The 24,894-nt window shown below is 41.2% G+C and overlaps 1 protein-coding gene across 2 annotated transcripts in view; it reads right to left on the bottom strand.

Moving 5' to 3' along the window:
* Nucleotides 1-5,084: 5,084 nt before the first annotated feature.
* The window catches only part of LOC126187607 (leucine-rich repeat-containing protein 59-like), an 84,020-nt gene continuing 64,210 nt past the window's right edge, over nucleotides 5,085-24,894 (bottom strand). For both annotated transcript variants that reach the window (XM_049928797.1, XM_049928796.1), the window contains exons 6-7: nucleotides 24,589-24,825; nucleotides 5,085-6,243 (exon numbers count right to left, since the gene is read on the bottom strand). In XM_049928797.1, coding sequence (XP_049784754.1) covers nucleotides 5,870-6,243; nucleotides 24,589-24,825 — 611 coding nt within the window. In that variant the 3' untranslated portion in view covers nucleotides 5,085-5,869. The remainder of the gene's footprint in view (nucleotides 6,244-24,588; nucleotides 24,826-24,894) is intronic.

Below are 24,894 nucleotides of genomic sequence, written 5' to 3'. Positions count from 1 at the left end.
AAGGAGCTCCTTATTGTTCCCTTTTGGTCAACTATGCAGTCACACTGTGCTTCTGAATACATGCAGAAAGCAAACATAGGAACATGACATAGAATAACATGCATAAACACCTTACAAATAATAATCATGAACAAAATTTCCCAACAGCTGAAGGGGGTGCTTAAATCTTCTCCTGCTTATAAAAGCTTACAATTTTGGAAACATGCATGTTCTGTGGAATGTGATCCTCTTCCCAACAGCACCCATGAACTGCACAAACGCTGAAATAGTGCACGTTTTACAATTTTTATAATTTTAGCAGATATTCATGTTCTATTGGAGTCTTGCTAGTAGCTAGGGAGTCTGTGCCTTTACTGTTTGTAGCCAGAAGAAACTGAGTCTAGATCTTTCAGAGCTGGCATGGCATCAAGGGTATTCGTGGTCACCTCATTATGAACAGCATGCAGTACTATATGAAAAAGTACTTGACCCAACAGTTTATTAGCTTATCTGGTATGCAATAACCTTGCATTGCAAATGCAGTAAATGAAGCAGGCAAAAACGAATACAAATGTCTCAAAAATGAGATCGACAGGACATGCAAAATGGCTAAGCAGGGTAAGCTAGAGGACAAATGTAAGGATGTAGAAGCATGTATCACTAGGGGTAAGATAGATACTGCCTACATAAAAATTAAAGAGACGTTTGGAGAAAAGAGAACCACTTTTATGAATATCAGGAGCTCAGATGGAAACCCAGTTCTAAGCAAAGAAGGGAAAGCAGAAAGGTGGAAGGAGTATATAGAGGGTCTATACAAGGGTGATGTTCTGAAGGACAATATTATGGAAATGGAAGAGGTAGAAGAAGATGAAATGGGAGATATGATACTGCATGAAGAGTTTGACAGAGCACTGAAAGACCTAAGTCGAAACAAGGCCCCAGGAGTACACAACATTTCATTAGAACTACTGATAGCCTTGGGAGAGCCAGGACTAACAAAACTCTACCATCTGTTGAGCAAGATGTATGAGACAGACGAAATACCCTCAGACTTCAAGAAGAATATAATAATTCCAATACCAAATAAAGCAGGTGTTGACAGACGTGAAAATTACTGAACTATCAGTTTAATAAGCCACGGGTGCAAAATACTAACACACATTCTTTACAAACGAATGGAAAAATTGGTAGAAACCGACCTTGGGGAAGATCAGTTTGGATTCCGTAGAAATGTTGGAACATGTGCGGCAATACTGACTCTAGGACTTATCTTAAGAGAATAGATTAAGGAAAGGCAAACCTACATTTCTAGCATTTGTAGACTTAGAGAAAGCTTTTGACAATGTTGACTGGAATACTCTCTTTCAAATTCTGAAGGTGGCAGGGGTAAAATACAGGGGGCAAATGGCTATTTACAATTTGTACAGAAACCAGATGGCAGTTATAAGAGTCGAGGGGCACGAAAGGGAAGTAGTGGTTGGGAAGGGAGTGAGACAGCTTTGTAGCCTTTCCCCGATGTTATTCAATCTGTATATTGAGCAAGCAGTAAAGGAAGCAAAAGAAAAGTTCGGAGTAGGTATTAAAATCCATGGAGAAGAAATAAAAACTTCGAGGTTCGCGGATGACATTGTAATTCTGTCAGAGACAGCAAAGGACTTGGAAGAGCAGTTGAACGGAATGGACAGGGTCTCGAAATGGGGATGTAAGATGAACATCAACAAAAGCAAAACGGAGATAATGGAATGTAGTCGAATTAAATCGGGTGATGCTGCGGGAATTAGATTAGGAAACGAGATGCTTAAAGTAGTAAAGGAGTTTTGCTATTTGGGGAGCAAAACAACTGATGATGGTCGAAGTAGAGAGGATATAAAATGTAGACTGGCAATGCCAAGGAAAGCGTTTCTGAAGAAGAGAAATTTGTTAACATCGAGTATTGATTTAAGTGTCTGGAAGTCGTTTCTCAAAGTATTTGTATGGAGTGTAGTCACGTATGGAAGTGAAACGTGGACGATAAATAGTTTAGACAAGAAGAGAATAGAAGCTTTTGAAATGTGGTGCTGCAGAAAAATGCTGAAGATTAGATGGGTAGATCACATAACTAATGAGGAGGAAATGAATAGAATTGGGGAGAAGAGAAATTTGTGGCACAACTTGACTAGAAGAAGGGATCGGTTGGTATGACATGTTCTGAGGCATCAAGGGATCACCAATTTAGTATTGGAGGGCAGTGTGGAGGGTAAAAATCATAGAGGGAGACCAAGAGATGAATACACTAAACAGATTCAGAAGGATGTAGGTTGCAGTAGGTACTGGGAGATGATGAAGCTTGCACAGGATAGAGTAGCATGGAGAGCTGCATCAAACCAGTCTCTGGACTGAAGACTACAACATAACCTTGCATGTGGGACAGCACAATGGGTAGATTTAGAGGTTCTATGAAGGAATGATGCCTACATGGAATGATCCCTACATCTGTATGCGCAAGCAATATTTTAATGCACACGCAGAAGTTGTCCCAACCTCACTGTAGATGTTACTTTCCTGTTAACACATTGCTTTCTCCTTTATTTGTCAGGAAACATCTATGTTCCTTGTCACAGGGTAATTTTGCTTTTGTACCTACAGCAATTTCTGCCTTCTTTTACATCCAATAATAATTCCTAGAACCATTCATAATTATAAAATAAATAAATAAATAAAAAATGAGTTGTAGAAGAAGTAAGACATGCTAGCTGAGAACAAAACTGAAAACTTTTTGTTGGTAGCAGAAATAGTTACGGCTGACCAATGGAACACTGAACCAGGAAACAGAAGAACTGATTTTGGCAGCAAAGGGGACAGGCATCAAACAGATACTGTCTAAGCAAGGATTGATAAATCATCAGAAGACCTGCCTTTGCATAGAATCTGATAAGACAGCCAACAACATGCTGTGCTGTTGTAAAAAGATCGCAGGGACAAATTATAATCAGAAACACAACGTGATGGTGCAAATGCTACACTGGAATTTGTGGCAGCAATATCATCAGCCAGTGACAGAGAACTGGCGGATTTATAAGGCAGAAAAATTGGTAAACAATGAACTGGCCAAACTACCATTGGAATTTAAACTTCATTCTGACTTTATGCATGAACTCAATGTGATGGACGTAACATTTGTAGAAAAAAGTAAGGGTTGTTGACTATCTTCCAGGTGACAGAAGAGGTGAAATACTGTTGGAAAGGTTTACAAGGAACAAAGACATGGAAACTGACATTCACTGGTTCTGGCATCAATAAATTATCTATCTGCCAACTACAAGAATTCTCTTTGTTGGGATCAGTGTGCATATCTGCCAATATATGATACAATCTTCCAGATAAAGCACATTATTTTCTGCAGTAGAAAACTACTGATTGGCACTGACCAACCAAAGCAAGATGATGCTTTGGTAGCATATTGTAAACGTATGATCTCATGGTATGTATTTCCCCATCCTCAGCATACATATAAGCAATTGGAGATGAGCTGATACTTCTGTGAGCCCTGCTCTGATGACAGTTCACCACTGGCTTGTCTCTTTAAAGGGCTGGCAGGCTTGTACCCCACAGACAGGATTGTTGATGGCCTTATTGCTAAGTGGAGTTCCTGGTATGTCAGTCTCTCAGTTCAGCTTAAAGTGTATTGGAAGTAGTGAATTCAGTTAACTTGGACAGTGATTTCATATCATAAGGCATTACTTGTAACCTTTGCACTATTCATATAACCTCATAGTTTAGTTAAAACAAAATATACTGATTCAAAGACTTGGCTGCTTCTATTACTTTACATGTAGGGACCAAAACTGCACGTAACTTATAAGACAGGCTAATGAAATAGTGTGGAACTAAATAATATTAAATGGGACAGCACTGGGGTGTCAGAGATGTGAAGAAAAGAAGGTTGTCAGATAGAGCTGCAGTCAAGGAATGTCTTTTACTACTGATGTAAAGACCTAGGCTCGTATTTGAAAATAGGTTTAATAAAATAAATAAAAAAAATTCCAAACTAAACTGATGATGTTGAAGAAATTTCAAACAGAACTGTAATAATATTTATAATAAATACAATATGCTCAATCAAAAAAAGTGCAAATTTGTGCCCAAACAATGTCATACCCTGGTGAAGTTGAAGATCTTCAGGATTTACAAGTACTACTTTTAATAAGTGTCATGGATTTGAGCTCTGCTACTTTCAAGTCTTAACCACCTAACACTTTAGATGACCAGTAGCAATGTGAAGTTGGATTGCAAAATTCACACCTCTCTCCCATCAGTTGACTTACATGGTAAGCACAGCCGATCTTCCTCTCTGGATTGCCGGCTCCGTTGATCTCCAAAACCTTCTTCTCTGAAGAATAATGCTGGTTACGGGAATTTGTAAGACTCTCTCTCTAGTTTTGAAATAATTTAGTACTCTAAGAATACTTTTAACTCAGTCATAGTAAATTTCAGCTTTCACAGAGAACAAATTCAATATTTCCCACATATAAATATTAAAACTCATACAAGTCAACTGACTCGACTCACGTCAGATCCGATTAAGTACATTTGCAATAGTGTAGTTTTTACAGCCACATAATTTATGAACATGTCTTGCTTCTAGCAAGTCCAACGCATAAAGTATTATTAATAATTTTTCAACTGTTCTTTTTTCTCGTTACAGTAATCAATGACATAAAACACCATGAGATACATAAACACGCCTTGTTCTTTCAATACAACTTCTGTGGTGCAAGCGGCAAATACCTGTCGATGCAGTTCGACCATCGCATCTGCCTTGTGCTCGTGACTCCTTTCCCGCCCGCACACACAAACCTGTGTCGCACAGTAAGTACGTTTTCTCACACTTATTTTTAAAATATCGTGTGTTCGAGATGGTAGAAGGACGAGCGGCTCTAGAATTAATGTGGAAACTCTTGAAGCACTACAACCACTGAGCATCTTCATTTGGCTATAGGAATGAAGCATGATTTAATGTTTCTTCTAAAGTCCTGAATTATGTATTAAATCCTAAAATATTTTATTATTATTATTATTATTATTATTATGCAGGTAATAGCTGACATTAATAAACATGAAAAACGTCTTAGTAAAAATCAGTGCATTTATTCTTTGGTACGAAGAACAGTGTTATTCCTCAAAACATCTATAAATTCATTACAGATTATCAAATTGCAGTATGTGCACTGTCCACTCACTTTGTGCATGGAAGCCAATTTCTGAACTGTAATTAAAGTGTCTCCTAAAATATTTCCTGCAAATATCACACTTTATTTTATAGCTATAATTACCACAGGCCAAGTCACAGAAATTCAATTCACAGGACAGTGAAGTAATATGCAGTTTCTCTTCGTAAAAACATTACGAAATGGGTCTACATGAAAATGTCAATGTTGCTGCCCTGGGGACAAAGAGCACAAAAAATGTTTTAAACTTTACCCATCTTTTCATATGAATGTATGCAAAACACACATGCATGCCTGTGTTTATGCTTATATGTATCCATAACAGCGCACAATAGGAGAGAGGTTGTGCAAAACATGTGTCAAAATTACTCAAAACCCCATTTAACTCAAATATGTTGCAACATACAGGTAGAATGGAATGTATCAAAATTTCCGCTATACAGTGTTCTTTTTACAAAGTTCTAATATCAGTATTTTGTTTGAATAGATGAACTAGAATATGTATGAACTATGTAAATGCATTGCACAGTTACCAAAGAGAAAATGTACTTGAGATGTGTGTTGTGTTCTATAAATTACAAATGAGTGAACACAATAAAAATTGAAGGAAATAGATTCACACTGTATTCTCACACTGAATAAAGGTATCAAAAATTTTTGATGTACAATTTTTCAGAGGAAAACTATGATATTTTTTTCTTGACCATATCTATGTATAAAGGCAACTGATCACTGAGCGTCCTGTAAACTACTTCCACCTTAAGACACAACAAATGCCATACACTGATTAAGTATGCAGCTGCCTCCTGGATCTTTTCTTCCTCCTTCAGCCATACCCAAAATTCCATGACATAAGTACTGCACTGCAAAATTCCATGACTGATGTAGTCAGTTAACTGCCAAAGCAACTCTGCTGCTGGTGGATGTAAGATGTTCTTTACAGACTGTTGAAACAACAAATATCGTTCAGGGCTCAGCAGAGAAACCAGACTGAGTCCTAACAAGCAGCTCACAACCAACAGGATAGGGGTCCAAATGAGACGAACATACCCATTACCTGAAACAGTTTAAAAACACACAAGAAATAAATACAGTATTTTAGCTTTCTGTTATCTGAAGATCTAGTCTCAGTAGAATACACATTAGTACATTACAGCTGAAGCAGGGGTATTTTCTATGCTGGGTACAAAAATAATAGCTGTGACGAATTTAATAAGAAACACTGCTCATTTGAACAAGTGTACTTTCTGAAATTGAATGCTAGTGACTTTATGCAGATCATGTTTCCATGACAGACCAACATTTGAATCAAAACACTGCAAAAGAAACATCAAGTGATGTATGATTACAAGCCAATATGTGGAATAAGTGTACAAAAGTAATCCAACCCAAAACCTGAAACTTGAACCCGTGTCCCTCCTCCAAGCTGACGATCCCCCACCCTCCTACCTTGTATATACTCCCCAAGCTCTACAACCACCCTCCTCCACATGTCTCCCTACTGGTTGTCCTGTTGTGACTGATTACAATGCTTCTACAGAACAACTGCCCCTTTTCAACACCACCTCCAAACTACTGTCTGCAGCCTCCCATCCTACATCCAAGGTACAGCTCACTTCCTTTCCAAAGTTCCTGTCCTGTTACCAACAGACTTCTTGTCAATCACTGTGTATGCAACATTCTCATACACCAACATTTCAGCGTTGTCCTGATACCAAACCCACCACCTCTTTCCCAGTTCCCCTGGCCAACTATATCTTGACCCACAATTATTCCACTTTTGAAAGCCAAATCTATAAACAAATCATTGGTATTGACATGGAAACTCACATGACACCGTCACACGGTAACTTATTTATGGGCCATCTGAAGAAATCTTTTTTATCCGGTCAGCATTTAAAACCCCTTGCCTGATTCAGAGTCACTGATAACATTTCATGGTCAGAACGCTTGGCAAGTATAACTTTTGATCTTTCCTCCTAAATCCACTTCACCTGGGCTTTCCTCAACTCACTGAGCCACCTTCAAAGGATTCGATATCCACCTCACAGATGGCTCCATTGTACCTCCACTTTCACAACTGTCATCTATTATGTGTCAAACCTATTCTGGTCAAGGACTCTTCCTTACAGGCTTGCCACCTGTGGATGCCACACAGGCAGTGAAAAGCAGTTGGCAAAATATGCAAGTAACCTTACCTGAGCATTTACTGACAGACAATATCCAACTCATCCATCCTCTGACACCAGTAAATAAGTTAACCAGCCACTCACCAGTAGCCTTCGAAAAGCTCAACCACATCCTTCACCAGGGCTTTAACTACCTCTCTTCACATCTTGAATGAGGGATATCCTACCCAAAATACTACCCAAAGCACCCAACATTGTATTCTGGCACCGACCTAACCTACACAGTATACCTGTCCATCCGTATTTCAATCCTGCAATCCATGGATCATCCCCTTGTGGACAACCCAGAAGCAAGACCTACATCCACCCTCTGTCTCCTACCACAGTCGAGTCACAGGCATTTTCTACCCACTGAAAGGCAGAGCTATGTATGAAAGCATTCTAGGTGGGCATGATAAGTAAACAACTACCTACTTGAATGAATGGTCATCACCACACTATGGCAAACCAGAAACTTCACCATCCAAATGCTGAACATGGTGTGCACCACAACACAAATGACCAACAGCTGCTTCACTACGCAAGCCATTTCGATACTCCCTTCCGTCACAAGTCTACCTGAACTACAAAGGTGGGAATTGCCTCTCCAGCATATCTTGCATTCTTGCGATCCCCCTGGCCTAAGCCTCTGCTACTAAATCCTGTTTCCCACTGCCTCACCTTACCATTTCTGTTTCCTCTTCTATCACTGTACACACTGCTTCTTCCCATTTGGATGTTTACTGCCTTTTCCCACCACTCCCCCACCCCATGTGGTCTCTCTCTCTCTCTCTCTCTCTCTCTCTCTCTCTCTCTCTCTCTCTCTCTCCCTCCCTCAACTATTTTCTATCCCTCTCCCCTTCCCCCTTCTCCTTTCTACATCCAAACACTCTGTCCCCTCAGAACTCCTTTCGTCTTGTCGTGCAGCTACTGAGTCCACCTGTCTTACCTCACCCTATCCCCCTATCCTCTCCTTCCCTTGTACATCTTTTCCTATCCCCCCCCCCCCCTGCGGCCATCATCCCAAGCAACAGCTCTCTAATAATCAGTGTCATCACAGACATGATAGTGTGCATGAACATGTGAAATCTGTACCAGAAGAAGAGCGAGGGTTCAAATGCTAATTAATACAGTCTTCTATTATGTGTGCGTATGGCCCCACATCAGTCTGCTAAACACAATGCTATGTGATGTCAAAAATTCATGTTATACACCTATTATACGGCTTTTTCTGTAGCATTCACATTTAATACTTGCCCTACATCCACTAAGCTAATTTGAAGTCCCCCACTGCAGTTTCTGCCTATGTATTTGAACTAATCTTAGGAACGACTATACGGATTTTGATATGGTTTCCATTAATATATTTGTGATGACAGGAGTTAGATGTGGCACCAGGCCGGTATGAAAGGTATTATTGTCAGGAGGCCAGCATGAGCTAACGGTGATTTCCTAAACAATATGTGTCGCAAGACTTATCAGATATTATGCTGGTAAGAACAGATCTTTTGGAATATTAACGTTTAATGGATGCAAAGTGAAATTCGGGAAAAGATCAAACAGAAAATTTAGCTCGCATGAGACTGGCACTGGAGTCAGGCAGCTGGCAAGCAGCTGTAATCATATCAAATTCTGTTGCAGCCACTCTGTGCTTGTGCTGCAATCAGCTGGTGGGAAAGCAACAATAGTTCACGCAGAACCTGCACTGCAGTCAAGCTGACTAGATGGCGTGGTAGCTCGAAGCTCCCATCACTGCCATGAGAAGTCACTCCAAATGCTAATTAAATATGGAACAGATAACATTTGTGCCTGCTGAAAACTTTCCTGGTGTGCATTGCTTAAATCATTCACATTATATGAAAGTGATGATATTTGGTTACCTAATGCGTCCTCTGAATTTTAATCATAATTCTACACAGTGCCCTAAACAAAATTACTGCTACACCACTGTAGTTGTCTGGCCACAGATACTTAATGCTATCCATGAGAAGCCAAAGCAGATCACATGTATACTATAAATTAAAGCCACTGCAGAAATTACACTACCTGCATTATGAAAAATACTTCAAATAGTTTGAATATAATAGAGGGAAACATTCCACGTGGGAAAAATATATCTAAAAACAAAGATGATGAGACTTACCAAACAAAAGCACTGGCAGGTCGATAAGACACACAAACACAAACATACTCACAAAATTCTAGCTTTCGCAACCAATGGCTGCTTCGTCAGGAAAGAGGGAAGGAGAGGGAAAGACGAAAGGATGTGGGTTTTAAGGGAGAGGGTAAGGAGTCATTCCAATCCCGGGAGCGGAAAGACTTACCTCAGGGAGAAAAAAGGATGAGTATACACTCACGCACACACACACACACACATATCCATCCGCACATACACAGACACAAGCAGACAAAATGTCTGCCAGCGCTTTTGTTTGGTAAGTCTCATTATCTTTGTTTTTAGATATATTTCAAATAGTTTGTCATACATCGGCAGAGCAGCTAAACTAACTCTAACAGAAGGAAAATCAGAGTGAACGTACCTAGAGGAGATAACAACATGATATGACACACAACAACTAGCAAACCATAAACAAGTAGCAACTGCTAATCTCAACTCCAGGCTGGGGCAAATAAACACACTGCCGTAAAAGTATCAATATCAGTCAGAAAGCTTTTTAAACACATCAATGGCAGCATTGTCATTCAGGAAATGTGGCCAGAAAATTGTCAAATCTACTATTGGCCACAACTTTAAGCTCAATACTCTTGGCACAGAAATATCAAGAATGTAGCTTTACCTAAATCGCACAAAACAGTACCATAGGACAAAGGGGAAAATACAACTCAGTTCGAAGAAGTTTCAAGTAGTGTCCACTAACTCCTATTTTTAGGACACTTGGGTTGACAACTTAAGATTATCACTGCCACAGGCTGCACCAAGCACTGCAAGATCGTGAAAGAAGACTATCACATGGATGGAACCACTGATGTTACACAGCTAATTTAACTCACCATCCCAACAGAAAACATGCACTTTGAATAATGCTATGCTATGCTATGCTGACAACTATCATTAACATTATAGTCCATTCTACTGGGCCATGACTCTGTGTTGTTATTCTGTACTGTTCCAGTTGGCGACTCTTTGGACTCTGGCATAACTATGGGGATTGCTGGTAAACTTTAGGCCTGGCTATCAAAATGGTTCAAATGGCTCTGAGCACTATGGGACTTGACACCTGAGGTGATCAGTCCCCTATAACTTAGAACTACTTAAACCTAACAAACCCAAGGACATCACACGCATCCATGCCTGAGGCAGGACTCGAACTTGCGACCGTAGCAGTCGCACGGTTCCAGATTAAAGTGCCTAGAACCACTCGGCCACACCTTAGGCTGGCTATCAATCACATTTACAATGTCAATGCACATATAGATTACACCAATATCAGATGTCACACTGGTGATGAGGTCTTGAGTTTAGTGCATGTGTTAGCACAGCTGCATCTTCAAACACAACAATAGGCACAACAAGCACATTAGCTGCGACAGTAAGCACAAAAAGAAGCAAAAGAAGTGCAACAGCAGGCTGAGCAGTACACTTCACAATAAGCTCAAGAGGCCATCCTTGGACAACAAGGCAACCAAGCTGCACAACAGCAGCTCATATTGCAGTTATTGAAAATGCCAGTACAGTACATGCCATCACAGTTCACATCACTTTATCCAGAACATGAAGACTGCAGCTATGACTACAAATGTCCAAGATTCACTTCCAGGCTAGTAGTGACACACACATTTCTGTGTCATAATTTTTTTGTTATCTAATAACCCACTGTTAATGTGACTTCCAACTGGATTGTGCTCTTTCAGTAGCTGTGAGTATATAGAATTATCGGAAATCCGTAAAATGCTCTCTTAGCATTATAAGTTGTAAACTTATGTCTTAGCATCCAGGCTCACATTCCTTCATTGTTGTAAGAAATTAAATCACAGGCAGCTGAGCTCAAGGTTTCATTCACACGTATCAATTCACGTGTAAAAATGAAACTTGTAAACAATCATATGGCAAACTGTTAGTATGAAACATGATAATTAGAAATGTACACAAAAAAGTTTGTGCAGAGAGAATCTAGCAAATCCTACTATTGAGGAAGTGTTACAAATTGCAAAAACTTTCAAAATGTCAGCTGCACTACAGAAATATTTTGACGAACCTGACTATAAAACAGCCTTCCCATTCAAGCATGATTGGAACATGTCAAGTACATCATCATCACTGGATTTGAGGTTTAAACTCTGCTGTCAAAATAATTTTAAAAATCCGCAGCACCCGTACATTGTGCCAGGCATCGAAGTCTTCATGAAACCCTCTCCTGGTCATCCTCACTATAACAGAAAGGATCAGTATCTTGGTTGTCCAGACTGCTTTTAAAAGGACCCTCATGCTGAGTATCCATCTTAGGAAACACTTGTGTCCATGGTGTTATATACAGGGACATCTGGCAGTAGTCTCCTGCAGCTGCACTGAGTCAGCCCTGCAAGCTAAGTCATGACAACACCAAAGCAGCATGAATCCACTTCAAAGACAACTGAATCCTTTAATGGTATGACCGCAACAGCTTTATCTTCCATTAATTTTCTTGTCAATACCGAAGCGCCAACCTCTACTACAAATGAGGCGGCCTATGACCAGATTGGTTCACAGCAGTTTCAACTCACACATGAAAGATTAAAATTCTTTAGCAAACACCTGCATCTCATTGTGCAGTAAGTGTAACAGCACCGTACAAAAAAGGCAGACATTCAATTACATTTTTTGCTGTACCCTTACGAAATGCACAAAACATTTCTGGGGCGGACATTTCCACAGGTTTCGGATTTAAAATAAAAGACAGTGTTAAAGGGGTATCTGCAGTGGCACCATTTGATAATCTTGAATCACTATGCACTGAATTTTCTAACTGCCTTTCTCTGGGATTACTGTGTGCCATCAATTGTGTAGCTCATATTTGATTAAGATCTTCAGCTACACCTTCTTACTTCTGAGCCTGACTCATCCTAACTGCAATTGGAGAGGATATCAACAGTGCGTTAAACTGCTTAGTGAAAAAAAGATACCTTGTGGTAATTTCAAAGCAAACATAAATGTACAATTGTAAATTGATGTCTGTCCATCAATGGTCACAAGAAATAACATAAAAACTATCCGGTGGCCAAGATGGACATAGTCAGAACATATCTGCACTTCTCACTAGATGAACAGCCATGTCAATTCATGGCAATTAACTTGAGAATGTCTATGCCTTGCCCCTACTTCTTATGGGTTCGGACTCGATATTTCTCTTTCACAAAACAGTGTGCTTCAACACTGACAATTTCTTGCAAAATTTCTTGGAAGATTTTCCACTCACAACAGACAAAATTGTGTCTGCTACGAATGAGGATCCACCCCATGCCAATTAACTACCGTATTTACTCGAATCTAAGCCGCACTTTTTTTCCCGTTTTTGTAATCCAAAAAACCGCCTGCGGCTTAGAATCGAGTGCAAAGCAAGCGGAACTTCTGAAAAATGTTAGTAGGTGCCGCCACAACTAACTTCTGCCGTCGAATATATGTAGTGCTACATAGGCATGCTTTGTAGACACAAAGATAAATACTGGCGCCAAAACCTCTGCGTCAATAAATAAATTTTAAAAAAAGGTGGAAGACGAGCTTTTTTTCTCCGTCCCGAGTTTCGACCATTTTCATACATTATCCAACGAAGTAAATACAAATTCCGTATTGTTCATCTTCAAATGTAGCAGAATTTCAATGTACTACGAAAATACGACTGGCAAGACTATTTGAGATGTTTGTCAATATGGCCAACTCTACGTTCTGAATTTTTTCCTACCTGTGAGTAGAGATGGTTGCTAATAGGAACCTGATGAAATGTGAATCACATGCACTATTCTCTTCGCCATAAGAATAATACGAATATAAACATTTTGCCATGTATTCTTTCGTGTTTGCTGCTATCTCATTTAAATCCTGTCTGCCTAATACACTACGAAACTATAGAGCGAGACAACAGCAAACGCGGAAGAATATACGTATCGTGTCATGTTTATATTCGTATTACATTTATGCCTAATAGTGATACAGTCAGAAATGAAGCACGGCAACTGACTAGATTTTTAAATCTAAGATGACTAATTTCTGTGCAGAATTTGATGTACTAAAGAAGCGGCCGCAAAGATTTTCAAACGGAGAAAAATTTTCGCCTAACTCTCGTTCAGAACATGTTCTATCATACGCAGTCTATTATTTGGTTCTTGTTGATCATTATCAAAGAAAGCAGCAGTGTAAGTAACAACAAATAGCAGTCTCTTGCCATTGTTTCGCTAATGAGACGATTCCTCTCTCTTTTTTTAAAATTGTAAGCGGCGGTAGCGCGCATAAAAGCAAGCCATGCCGCGAGCGGCGACAGGCCGTAAACACGCACTATCAGAATGCGACAAACAATGCGTGACACAGTACAGTAATGCATTTTCAGCTTAGAGTGACGCAAACACCTATAACAAAGAAAACGGCACTTATCAGATCAAAGCAAAATAAGCAATCGATTCAAACCAGACGAAGCACGTGAAAAAGGAAGGGTACCCACCTAAATACAGACGGAGCGCCTGACGCATAGCAATGGCTACCTGGTAAAGCTGAACTGCTAAGCTTACGACTCGAACCAAACTACTGTAGCTGTATCGTCATTCATTCGACCTAAATTGTGTCTCATATTACAATGGACCAACTTTGTTTCGATATGGAGGTGCGGCCTAAAACTTTTCTCTCTCCTTGAATTTCGAGTCTCAAATTTCAGGTGCGGCTTAGATTCGGGAAATTTTTTTTCCCTTTATTTCGAGTCTCATTTTTCAGGTGCGGCTTAGATTCGAGTGCTGCTTAGATTCGAGTAAATACGGTAGCCATTTCCTGCACAGATGGTCATAACACTTCAGAGAAGTATCTATGGAGAGGTCACACTAACATATTGTTTCTGTTGAGGGGCAGCAACCTTTTCAATAGCTACATTGCCGACTGTTTCATGGGGGTTAGAGGACTGAGGTGGCAAGAAGAACTGGATTTCTGACCAAGTGTGTAGAGACTCATGTAGATTCCATGCCCGCGATCCGGGTGCGCAGTTGTATGGCGTGCCACAGAAGTTGGAAAACGCTCTAGCATTGGCAGAAGCCACCACACTTGGATGTGCACACAGCCTCTTTGCAGTGCACTCCACTCACTGACTGATGGCTTACAGAGTTGGGCCTGGCCAGCCTCGCTCTCAGTCACATGTTGATATTCAGCCTCTGTTTATTGGACTAGTAGTGCAGGCACTCCGTGACAAGTGTCTTCTGTCTTCTTGTACAAGCATTCTAGATGTAATAAAGCATTGTGTCTGTTTTTATCTGGGTGTTCTTGTGATCAGAATACATTGGCAACAAGTAGGGTAAGTTTTTCCATGTGTTTTGTTGTGCAGCTGCTTTTTGCACTTTGTTGTGACATGGAGTATCTGTTTCAAATGTTGGTGCAACAACAGACAGAACTTCTTATGGTCATGCAACAGGCTGTGTCAATATTGCTCTCTCAAAAATTTGTCTCTGGCAAAGATTCCTCCTCCATTCCCACCGTTTGATGAGACGGCAGAAGATTGGAAAACATAAGAGCACCACCGACGGCAACATTTCCACGCATTCCATGTTACGGATGCAGAAGTATGTTGTGCACTGTTTTTGTCGTGGATTTCTCCCACCTTGTTATCAGGCATTGCAACAGTTGATGGTGTTGCAGGAACCCTCCTCACTGTCATCTGACAATTTATGCTTGTTGTTGTCTTCCTATTATCACTGCCACAATCACATCATGGCCGCTAGGTTGAATTTTACTAATGTAAGAAGCAGCCCCATCAGTCTTATCGATGTGTGGACTGCAACCCTCTACAGTCTTAGTTGCAAGCGCCATTTTGTCACCATTTTGTCACGGCCAGGTCAAAAGAATTGTATGTGGACATCATGGTTCGCGATGTTATAATCCGCTCTGCCCCGGATAAAGAAGTCTGGCAATGGACCCTGCAATTATAACACCCCTCCCTCACAGATGTTTTGTCCATTGACCTGTTGTATGAGGTGTCTCACGCTGCTGGCCAGCAGCTGGAAGCGTGGTGTACTGTCACAGCATTGTCCAGCTCCTTCCATTGCATGTGAGTGGGATGATATTGTGGCGGTTTAAACCGGTTGATGTGGCTGCTTCTGCACAGAATGTAAAGAGCATACCAGCTGCCGCTCCCTGTTGCCATCAAGTGCAGCTTGCTACTCCCAACGAGACAGATCAGAGTGTCCCCAGCGTTCGCTATCTGTTGTTGGAAGTGTTGAGGGGGAAAAAAAAGAAAAGCACATTGCGGTAGTCTGTCACTTAATAGCCCAGAATGCAACATCAGAGAACATGGGTACAGATGTCCAGGAAGTGTCATCATCAGAACTGGTTGCCAACCAGGATTCCAACAACTTTTTTATTTTTTAATCAAGGTTTTGGTTCTCGTGGAACAGCTGCACCTGCAGGTGGGCACTGGTGTGGCAGTTTCCTGGCTTCATGCCCAAACATATTCAGAGCTCGGCTCTCCAGAACTTTCAACGGTAAACAGGCACATATGGCGATACGGTACACAGTAAATCCCCTTGTTTGGCCAATTCAAATCTGATGTTACCTATAGATCAGTGATTCAGCCTATGATCTTTATCATCGTCCGCAACGTTGGTTCAGGAACCCTTTGGGTTTGATGCCTTCTGCCAAGGTTCCCTATCAATCATTGGAACCTCTGTACTCAGAATTTTAGGAACCTCTGTACTCAGAATTTTACGATATATTTGCAGATGGTCTAAGGTGTGCCAGACTTCCAAGCTCACATAAACTTGAAGCAGTCAGCTCTACCCAGATTTTTCCGTGCTAGGCAGATTCCTACACCCCTAGGATTCAAGGAGGAACTGGACCAGCTTGCACCTCTCGGGGTTGTGGTTCCCATTTCCTCCAATGAATGGGTCACACCCTTTGTCACTGTGAAGAAACTCTACGGTAAATTGCAATTTTGCAGCAGTTTTAAGTCCATGGCTAACAAATATGCAAGGTGCCACCTCCAGACCAGCTGTTCACGTGCTTAGAAGGGGGCTAATTTTTCTCCAAACTTGATCTTTCCAAAGCATATCACCAGTTACCCTAGTGTGAGGAGTTCAAGCATATCATGGTTCTTAATTCACTTTTCGGCCTGTATTTATGCTGATGTTGATGTTTGGGTTGGCAAGTGCCCCCACAAATTTTTCAGTGCTATCTGGAACAGGTCATGTCCACTATTTTACTCTGTTTCAACTACCTGGATGACGTCATTACTGGATGTGCTACGAGCAACCACCTGCACAATCTCTGGGTCCTTTTTGAAAAGCTCTGGGCTGTGGGTCTGTGTCACAATCTACAGAAGTACAAATTTTTCCAACTATCTCTTGAGTATCTGGGCCACACTATATTGTTTCAGGGCATCCAACACCTGACAAGTCTTGTCAGGGCCATTACAGATATGCCCGCATCCCTCATCATTGCAAGAACTGCAGGCTTTACTGGGTGAAATTTTCTATTACCACTGGTTCACCCCAGGGAGTCCAACATTGTACGCCCTCTCTGCCGCCTCCTTCACAAGGGTGCTTTCTGTATCTGGTCTCCAGCGTGTGACCAGGCCTTCAGGTCAACACAGTGACTAACTACTTTCGATTCCAATGAACCACTGGTTTTGGCTATTGCCACCTTGCAGTACAGTGTGGGGGCAGTCCTCGCCCTTCGGAATGCGGACGACTCTGAGCAGCCACTGGCATTTGCATCCAAAACTCTCACTCCAGCACAGGTCCACAACACTCAGGTCGAGGAGGCAGCTTTGGCCACTGTGTATGCAGTCACCAAATTTCATGTTTTCTTGCATGGCAGCAAATTCCAAGCCATTATGGATCACAGGCCAATAGTTTTGTTACTCAGTTTGTCCGCCCAGGTCCCAGATAAGATGGCCCACCGATTGCAGTACTGAGCCTTGTTCCTTTTCAAATACCACTATGACAGCTAGTTTCCTCAAGTTTGATAGAGAGGAGCTTGTGTGTTTTCATTTGGATATCATATCCCACCAAGTGGCAGACAGGTTTCCCAATCAGGAGTACCTGGGTCACCAAGGCTACAGCATCTGACCCTGTCCTCATGCAAGTCACCTGCCTCATCCAGCATTGTCAAGTCCTCTGGCCCACACTTCCGATCTGCTTTGTCACTACTTTGTCTGGTACCATCATCTCTCAGTCTTAGATGGGGTCATCCTCCTCTCCATGGACAATGCAGCTCCCAGGGTGGTTGTTCCTGGGAGTCTGCTGTTACATGAGAGTTACTGGGGTGTTTCCTGCACTGAAGTCTTGGCTTGCTGACGTGTGTACTGGCCCAGCATTGATTGGGAGCTGCAGTATTTAGATGCTGCATGTCCCAAATGTGCTTGTCAACATGCTGCTCCCAACACTTCATTCTCCCCATAGCCTCCAGCAACCCAGCTTTGGGGACGCATCCACGTGGAATCTACAGGTCCATTTCTGATTGTGTTTCGGCTGATTGTTATTAACACACTATTGCCTTTTCCATATATGTTATGTTGCTCTTTGGCCACTACCAAAGTCATTATGCAGGCTCACTCAAATTTTTTTCTGTGGAAAGTCTCCAAGTTACTCTCGTGTTTGACAACTGACCGCAGTTCCTGGCTCAGGCATTTCATGATTTCTGTAAGTGGTCAGGCATTCGCCATGTTTGCTCCTCTTCCTTTCACTCCCAATGTAATTTGAAGGCCAACTGCATGATTTGCACCCTTAATATAACCAGATGAAAAAATATCTGCAGGACTTTCCCACCAAGGAGATGTTACAGGTTTTTCTGACAGACTACTGGATGACTTGTACTGGTTCCCGTAGCCCTGTCAAGATTCTCCATGAGTGCCAGCCGTGGACGCTGCTCCACCTACTCCATCTGGCATCCCACCTGCTGTCGTGTTCCGCTGTATTGTTTCCCACCAGGGATGGCAGTTTGGACAAGTGGTTTTTGTCAGTGCCCCCATCAGAACAGCCACCATGTCGACACCCTCTGGACTGGAGACCAGGATGTCTGGCACCATCAAAATCAGTTCCAAGTCCAGGTGAGCACCCACTCCCCCATCCCAGCCACACCACTGTCTTTGCTGGTGCCTCCATCACTAGATGCCACCTATCTGCTGGTGTTCCAGCCTCCTCTTCTGCTTGCGTCAGTGCCTCCGTCTGGTAAGTTTGAAACTTCACAGCCTCTGGCAGCAGCTCTGGTGACCCTCAAGTCAGTGGACATGCACCTAGCCAGTTCGATGACTCCTGCACAGCCTTTGTCTGCAGCAGAGTTGCCTCCACTTAAAACTGTCACTGGTCATTCCCAAGGCTCCCTGCTTGGATTGCCCATTGCCCGTCTCATCAGCTCTTGCTCCGCCAATAGGGCTTTGGGATGCTTCACATGCCAGCCACTAATGCCCTATTCCCGTGCCCGAGGATTCAGCGACACTCCACCCCCAAGGGGGGAAGGTGTGGAGTGACCTGCATAGTTTCCATGGCCACAATCCAGGCACACAGTTGTACAGTGTGCCACAGAAGCCAGAAGACGCTAACATCAGCAGAGACCACCACACTTGGACGCACATGCAGCCTCTCCACAGTGCACTCTCCTGGCCAGCCGAAAGATTATAGATACGGGCCCAGGCAGCCTCATTCTCAATCATATGTTGACATTCAACCTACGTTTATGGGACTGGAAGAGCAGCCATTCCATGGCAAGTGTCTTCTTGTATAAGCATTTTAGTCATAATAAAGTGTTGTGCCTTATTATCTGTGTGTTCTTGTAGTCAGACAAAATGGGTACAGGATTATGAGCACAAATTCAAACAGAAGTAACACAGGATTAGGTCTAACAACAAATAGGAAAACAGGAATGAGAATAAGCTATTATGAACAGCATAACCATCAATTATCATAACCAAGAAAGATACAAAGCCAACACCAACCATAATAGTAAAAGTACACGTATTGTGTCTCCTAAGAGTAGTCAGGCATATTTTCTCTGGAGTTTCAGAAGATATTTGCAATTTTGGCTTTTCAGTGTGTAAAGGGTGCCACATGAAAGACATACCAATCTTAAAAATAGACATCAATTATCATGTGAAAGCCCACTTACAAAGTGTCAAGAACCAGTATTAAGTGACAAATTTAGAAATATTCTTCAGTCTCCAATGCCACTCCTGTACAGTCCATGACAAGATTATACACTAATTACAGCATGCACAGAGGCATTTAACAAGTCCTTCTTCCCATGCTCCATAAACGACTGGAATCGGAAGAAAGCCTAACATACGGTACTACGCTAAGCATCGTGTGCTATGCATTTCCCAACGGTCTGCATTTGTGCATGTGGACATCAAAGACATATAAGTAACTTTGACTGATTAAATTTCGAATGAAGTACAGGACTAGGGAAAGGAGTAAGACAAGGATGCTGTTTATCACATACTCTTTTCAACCTATACTTGGAAAATATGATTGACAAATGCTCATTAGATGACAAAGGAGTAGAAATTGGAGGAAGAAGAGTAGGGTGCTTGAGATTTGCTGATGACATGGTCCTTCTAGCCACAGGGGAAAAACAATTACAGGATTTGGTGGACACCATTGCAACTAACGGAAAAAAATATGGAATGAAAATTAACACAAATAAAACAAAAGTATTGGCAATAGGAGGAAATAAGGAAATAAAAATTGTGCTGAATGGAGAAACACTACAACAGGTGCAAAATTTTAAGTATCTTGGAAGCAGGACAGACACCGACTGGAAGTGCACCACAGAAATTAAAACAAGGATAGCAATGGCAAAAGAGGCGTTTTATAAGAAAAGGAGAATCTTCTGCATCGGTCTGGACAGAGAACTCAGAAAGAGACTCATAAAATGTCTTGTATGGAGTGTTCTTCTATATGGCGCTGAAACATGGACTATGAGGAAAAAAGACAGAGAAAGGCAGGAGGCTTTTGAGATCTGGACATGGCGGAACATGGAAAGAATAAGTTGGATGGACAGAGTAAAAAATGAAGAGGTACTGAGAAGAGTGGGAGAGAAAAGACAGTTACTAGATGTAATAAAGAGAAGAAAAAGAAATTGGACTGGGCATATATTAAGAAAGAATGACGGACTGATAAAAACAGTTTTAGAAGGTTATGTAGAAGGGAAAAGGAAGTGAGGAAGGAAGAGATTCCAGATACTGGACGACATGATGGACGGTACAACATACAGCAACCTTAAGAAGGAAGCAATGGATCGCAGAAAATGGAGAGGCAAAGGACCTGCTAATATAGCAGATAACGGATGATGATGACAGGACTAAAGAGATAAAAACACAATGTCTAGTAGAAATCCTTGGTAGCACCCTTAAAATTGAATTTAATCACAAAAAAAAGAAAACATAAAAATTGCAATGCAGGACAGGCTAAAGGAGAAATGCAGAGTTGTTGAAGCATGTAAAAGTATGGGAAAGGCAGGTATCATGTACACATGAATTAAATAAATCTTAGGAGAAAAGAGAAGCAGGTGTATGTACACAAGAGTTCAGAAAGCAAGCAAGTGCTATGCACAGAATGAAAGGTGGAATAAATACACTATCGGATCAAATGTATGTGGACACTTTTGTGTAATGCTGAACTGACCACTAGATGTTAGAAAAAATGACATTCCACTAGCAGAGAAGGTGATTGACTTATTGTTAAGATGATATTTTTTTTTATTTTTGACTCTGGTTTCAGCCTTCAAAAGCCATCTTCAGATGCTATGGGTGACATCTGATGAACAAGTGTTCACGCACTGTCGACGTTACAAACATTTATTCATCAAATGCCACACATACCATCTGAAGATGGCTTTTGAAGACCAAAAGCCGTTATGATTGTATAAAAAAAGTGACCAAGTCAAATATAAAAAATAACACCTTACCACTATATGTTACAAGAGTCAGACCTGCCAATATAATATGAAGTGGGGAGTACTGTGTTGTCTGTACAGAGGCAGTAACAGCAGAATGCATCAGTCAGGAGAGCTCAGTGACTTTGAATGTTGACTAGTCATTGGATATTACCTGAATAACAAATCCATCAAGGCCATCAACCCTTCTAAAGGTACCCAAGTCTCAACTGTTGGTGACAGGATTGTGAAGTGGAAATACGAAGGAACAACCACAGCTAAACCAAGACCAGGCAGACATCGTGTACTGAAGGACAGGGAAAGTCAAGCATTGTGGTGTGAGGGAGGGGGTGAGGGGATGGGGTGGGGGAAAGAATTACATGAAATCGCAGGATAGGAAATCAGTCACGACTTCCAAACTGCTACCTGCAGTCTAGCTAGCACAACAACAGAGCCTATGGAGTTAAAAAGAGGTTGCTTTTTATGGTTAGTGTGTCATCCCCTACTGTGGTTAAAAAATGCTACATTCAGAAGTATATTAACACCTTTTACAGCACTGTGTTCTGCATGCAGTAGAGACACAGTTCAGAGATGATGGCAGTTTGTATCGTCATGACAATGGACCCTGTCATAAAGCAGCATCTGTGTAGTAATGGTTTTTGGACAATAATATTCCTGAAATGGGCTGGTCTGCCCAGAGTACTGACCTGAACCCGATGGAACATCTTTGGGGTGAGTTAGAAAGTCTACCTCGCTCCAGAGCCCAGTCTTCTCTGGTTTTGCTCTTGAGAAAGAATGTGCTACTATTCCTGCACAGACATTCAGAAACATCACTCAAAGTGTCCCCAGCTGAGTTCAAGCTGTCATAGAGGCGAAGTGCAGATACACCCCATATTAACGTCCCCTAACAGCTGTCAGGATATTTTTGATCAGAGTAGTGTATACGGAAGGGCTATAAAAAGGAAGTAAACTTTCAGACAATATTATGGAAAGAGAACAGGAAGCAGATGAATACAAGATGGGATGATGATGATGATGATTGATTGTGGGGCACTCAAATGCGTGGTTATCAGTGCCCATAAAAATTTCCAAATTTTCTCATCCCAATCTTGCCACATTCATGAATGATGATGAAATGATGACAACATAAACACCCAGTCATCTCGAGGTAGGTGAAAATCCCTGACCCCGCCAGGAATTGAACCCGGGACCCCGCACTCGGGAAGGGAGAACGTGACCGCGAGACCACGAGCTGCAGACACAAGATGGGAGTCATGACATTGCATGGAGAATTAGAGCAGTGGAAGAAAAACAGTGGCAAAACTCAAGAGGCAAAACTGTTTCATCAGATATGCAAGACTTTTGAAAGAAGTGAAATACCCTCAGACTTCAAGGAATCTGTAATAATTCCAGTTCCAAAGAATCCATGAGCTGACATGTGAATATTAGCAGACCATAAATGTAACGAGTCAAGGTTACAACAGTGACGCAAATTATTTACAGAATAATGTAAGAACTGGTAGAAGCTGATCTTGCAGAAGATAAACCTGTGTGTACAGCATTTGTAGATTTAGAGAAAGCTTTCGGCAATGTTGTCTGAATTACACTCTTTCAAAGGATGATGGTAGGAGGGAAAAATACAGTATCAATGTTATCCACAAATTGTACAGAGACCAGCCTGCAGCCAAAAATTAAAGGAGATGAAAAGAATGCAGGAATTGAGAAGGGACAGAGAGAGAACTGTAGCCCAATGGGCAATCTGTACAATCTGCAAGCAGTAAAGGGAATTTAACAGAAATCTGGAAATGTAATTAAAGTTAAGGTTGAAAAAATTAAAACTCTGGGATTGCTTGTTATGTTTTAATTCTGTCGGAGACAGCACAGGACTTAGGTCAGCTGAACAGAACAGGTAAGTGTCAAAAAATGAGATGAGTAGATTAACATCAACAAAAGCAAAACAAAGATAATGTAGTGTAATCAAATTAAATTAGGCAATGTGGAATGCATCTCATTTTTTACATAGAGAAATGACACAAAAGATAGTAGATGAGTTCTGCTGTTTGGGCAACAAAACAACTTATGATGGGTAAAATACAGACAACATTACACACGGACAGTAACAAGAAAAGCAACTGTGAAAATGAGAAATTTGTTAACACTGAATATAAATTTAGTGTTAGGTGGTCTTTTCTGAAAATATTTTTCTAGATCAGGCTGTTCCATCTTGTGTACTAGCCAGCAGCAGCTGGGTGGCTGGAGGCAAATGTGGCCAAGGATGACCGAACAGCCGATGTGTGGATAATCAGGCAGCCAGTTTGTAGTCTATGCACGGGCCAGGCACACGTGGAAAGGGGTGGCCAAGTGCTTCTCAGATGTGCAGAATGCGTGCAATTGAGTTGCCTGATGGTTAGCCTATTCTGGCTGCATCTCTCTGGGGGTACACAGAGAAGCACCCAAGAATGTCTTGTCTCCCATGCAGCAATGCTGGAACAGCCTCATCTCGAGTGTAGTACTGTACGGATGTGAAATGTGGACAGTAAACAGTTCAGAAGCTTTTGAAATATAATGCTACAGAAGAATGCTGAAGATTAGATGGCTAGATTGAATAGCTAATGAAAAGGTACTGAACTGAATTGAGAAAAAAATAAATTTGTGGGACAATTTGACTAATAGAAAAGATTGGCTGATATAAAACATCTAAAAATAGTCATCTAAAAATAGTCAAAAAGAAGTAACTGCTAACAATGCGATATAACTTCCAGTGCAGTAATCATAGTAAGAGCATGTTTTAGCAATTACATTAAGACAAGCAAACAAACATCGTAACTTTGTAACTTGAGAAAATGTCCATTACATTACAAAGACTTAATAACTAGAAATGTTGTGTATAACACAAAGTTATGCACAACTTATTAATGTAAATTACACAAATGATTAGGTAACTTTATAAATGCACAATTATTAGACTTCAGTTACAGAGTTAACAATGCCACTGTAATGCAGCTGTAACAGTTATATGCATTAATTGATTCAACACACACACACACACACACACACACACACACACACACACACACACACACACACACGTGCGAGAGGGGGAGAGAGGGGGAGAGAGAGAGAGGGAGAGAGAGAGAGAGAGAGAGAGAGAGAGAGAGAGAGAGAGAGAGAGAGAGCTTACCAGATTTTTTTGTGTTGGAATGTTTGCTTTGTATTTTACCCCTTGGCACAGTGGAGGGATCCTGTGATATTTCTTCATCTACAATGGATTGGCTAGGACGTGAGTTATGTTTTACTCCATTTTCTGTTTTTGCCTGTATTTTTTCAGCTGATTTAGAAGCTTTCTTTTTCTTCTTTTGTTGTTGCTGCTGCTGTTGAAGCTCTTTCTTTTTCTCCTGCGCAGCTAGTTCATCTAATTCTGCAAATTAGACAATTGTTATATGCACAGGATATGGATGTGCAAAATCATATAATGTTAAAAATATTT

This window comes from Schistocerca cancellata, chromosome 5 (genome assembly GCF_023864275.1).
Source record: "Schistocerca cancellata isolate TAMUIC-IGC-003103 chromosome 5, iqSchCanc2.1, whole genome shotgun sequence".
Classification (NCBI taxonomy): Eukaryota; Metazoa; Arthropoda; class Insecta; order Orthoptera; family Acrididae; genus Schistocerca; species Schistocerca cancellata.
Note: the sequence above shows the minus strand (reverse complement) of the source record. Positions and strands in the feature narration are given on the sequence as shown.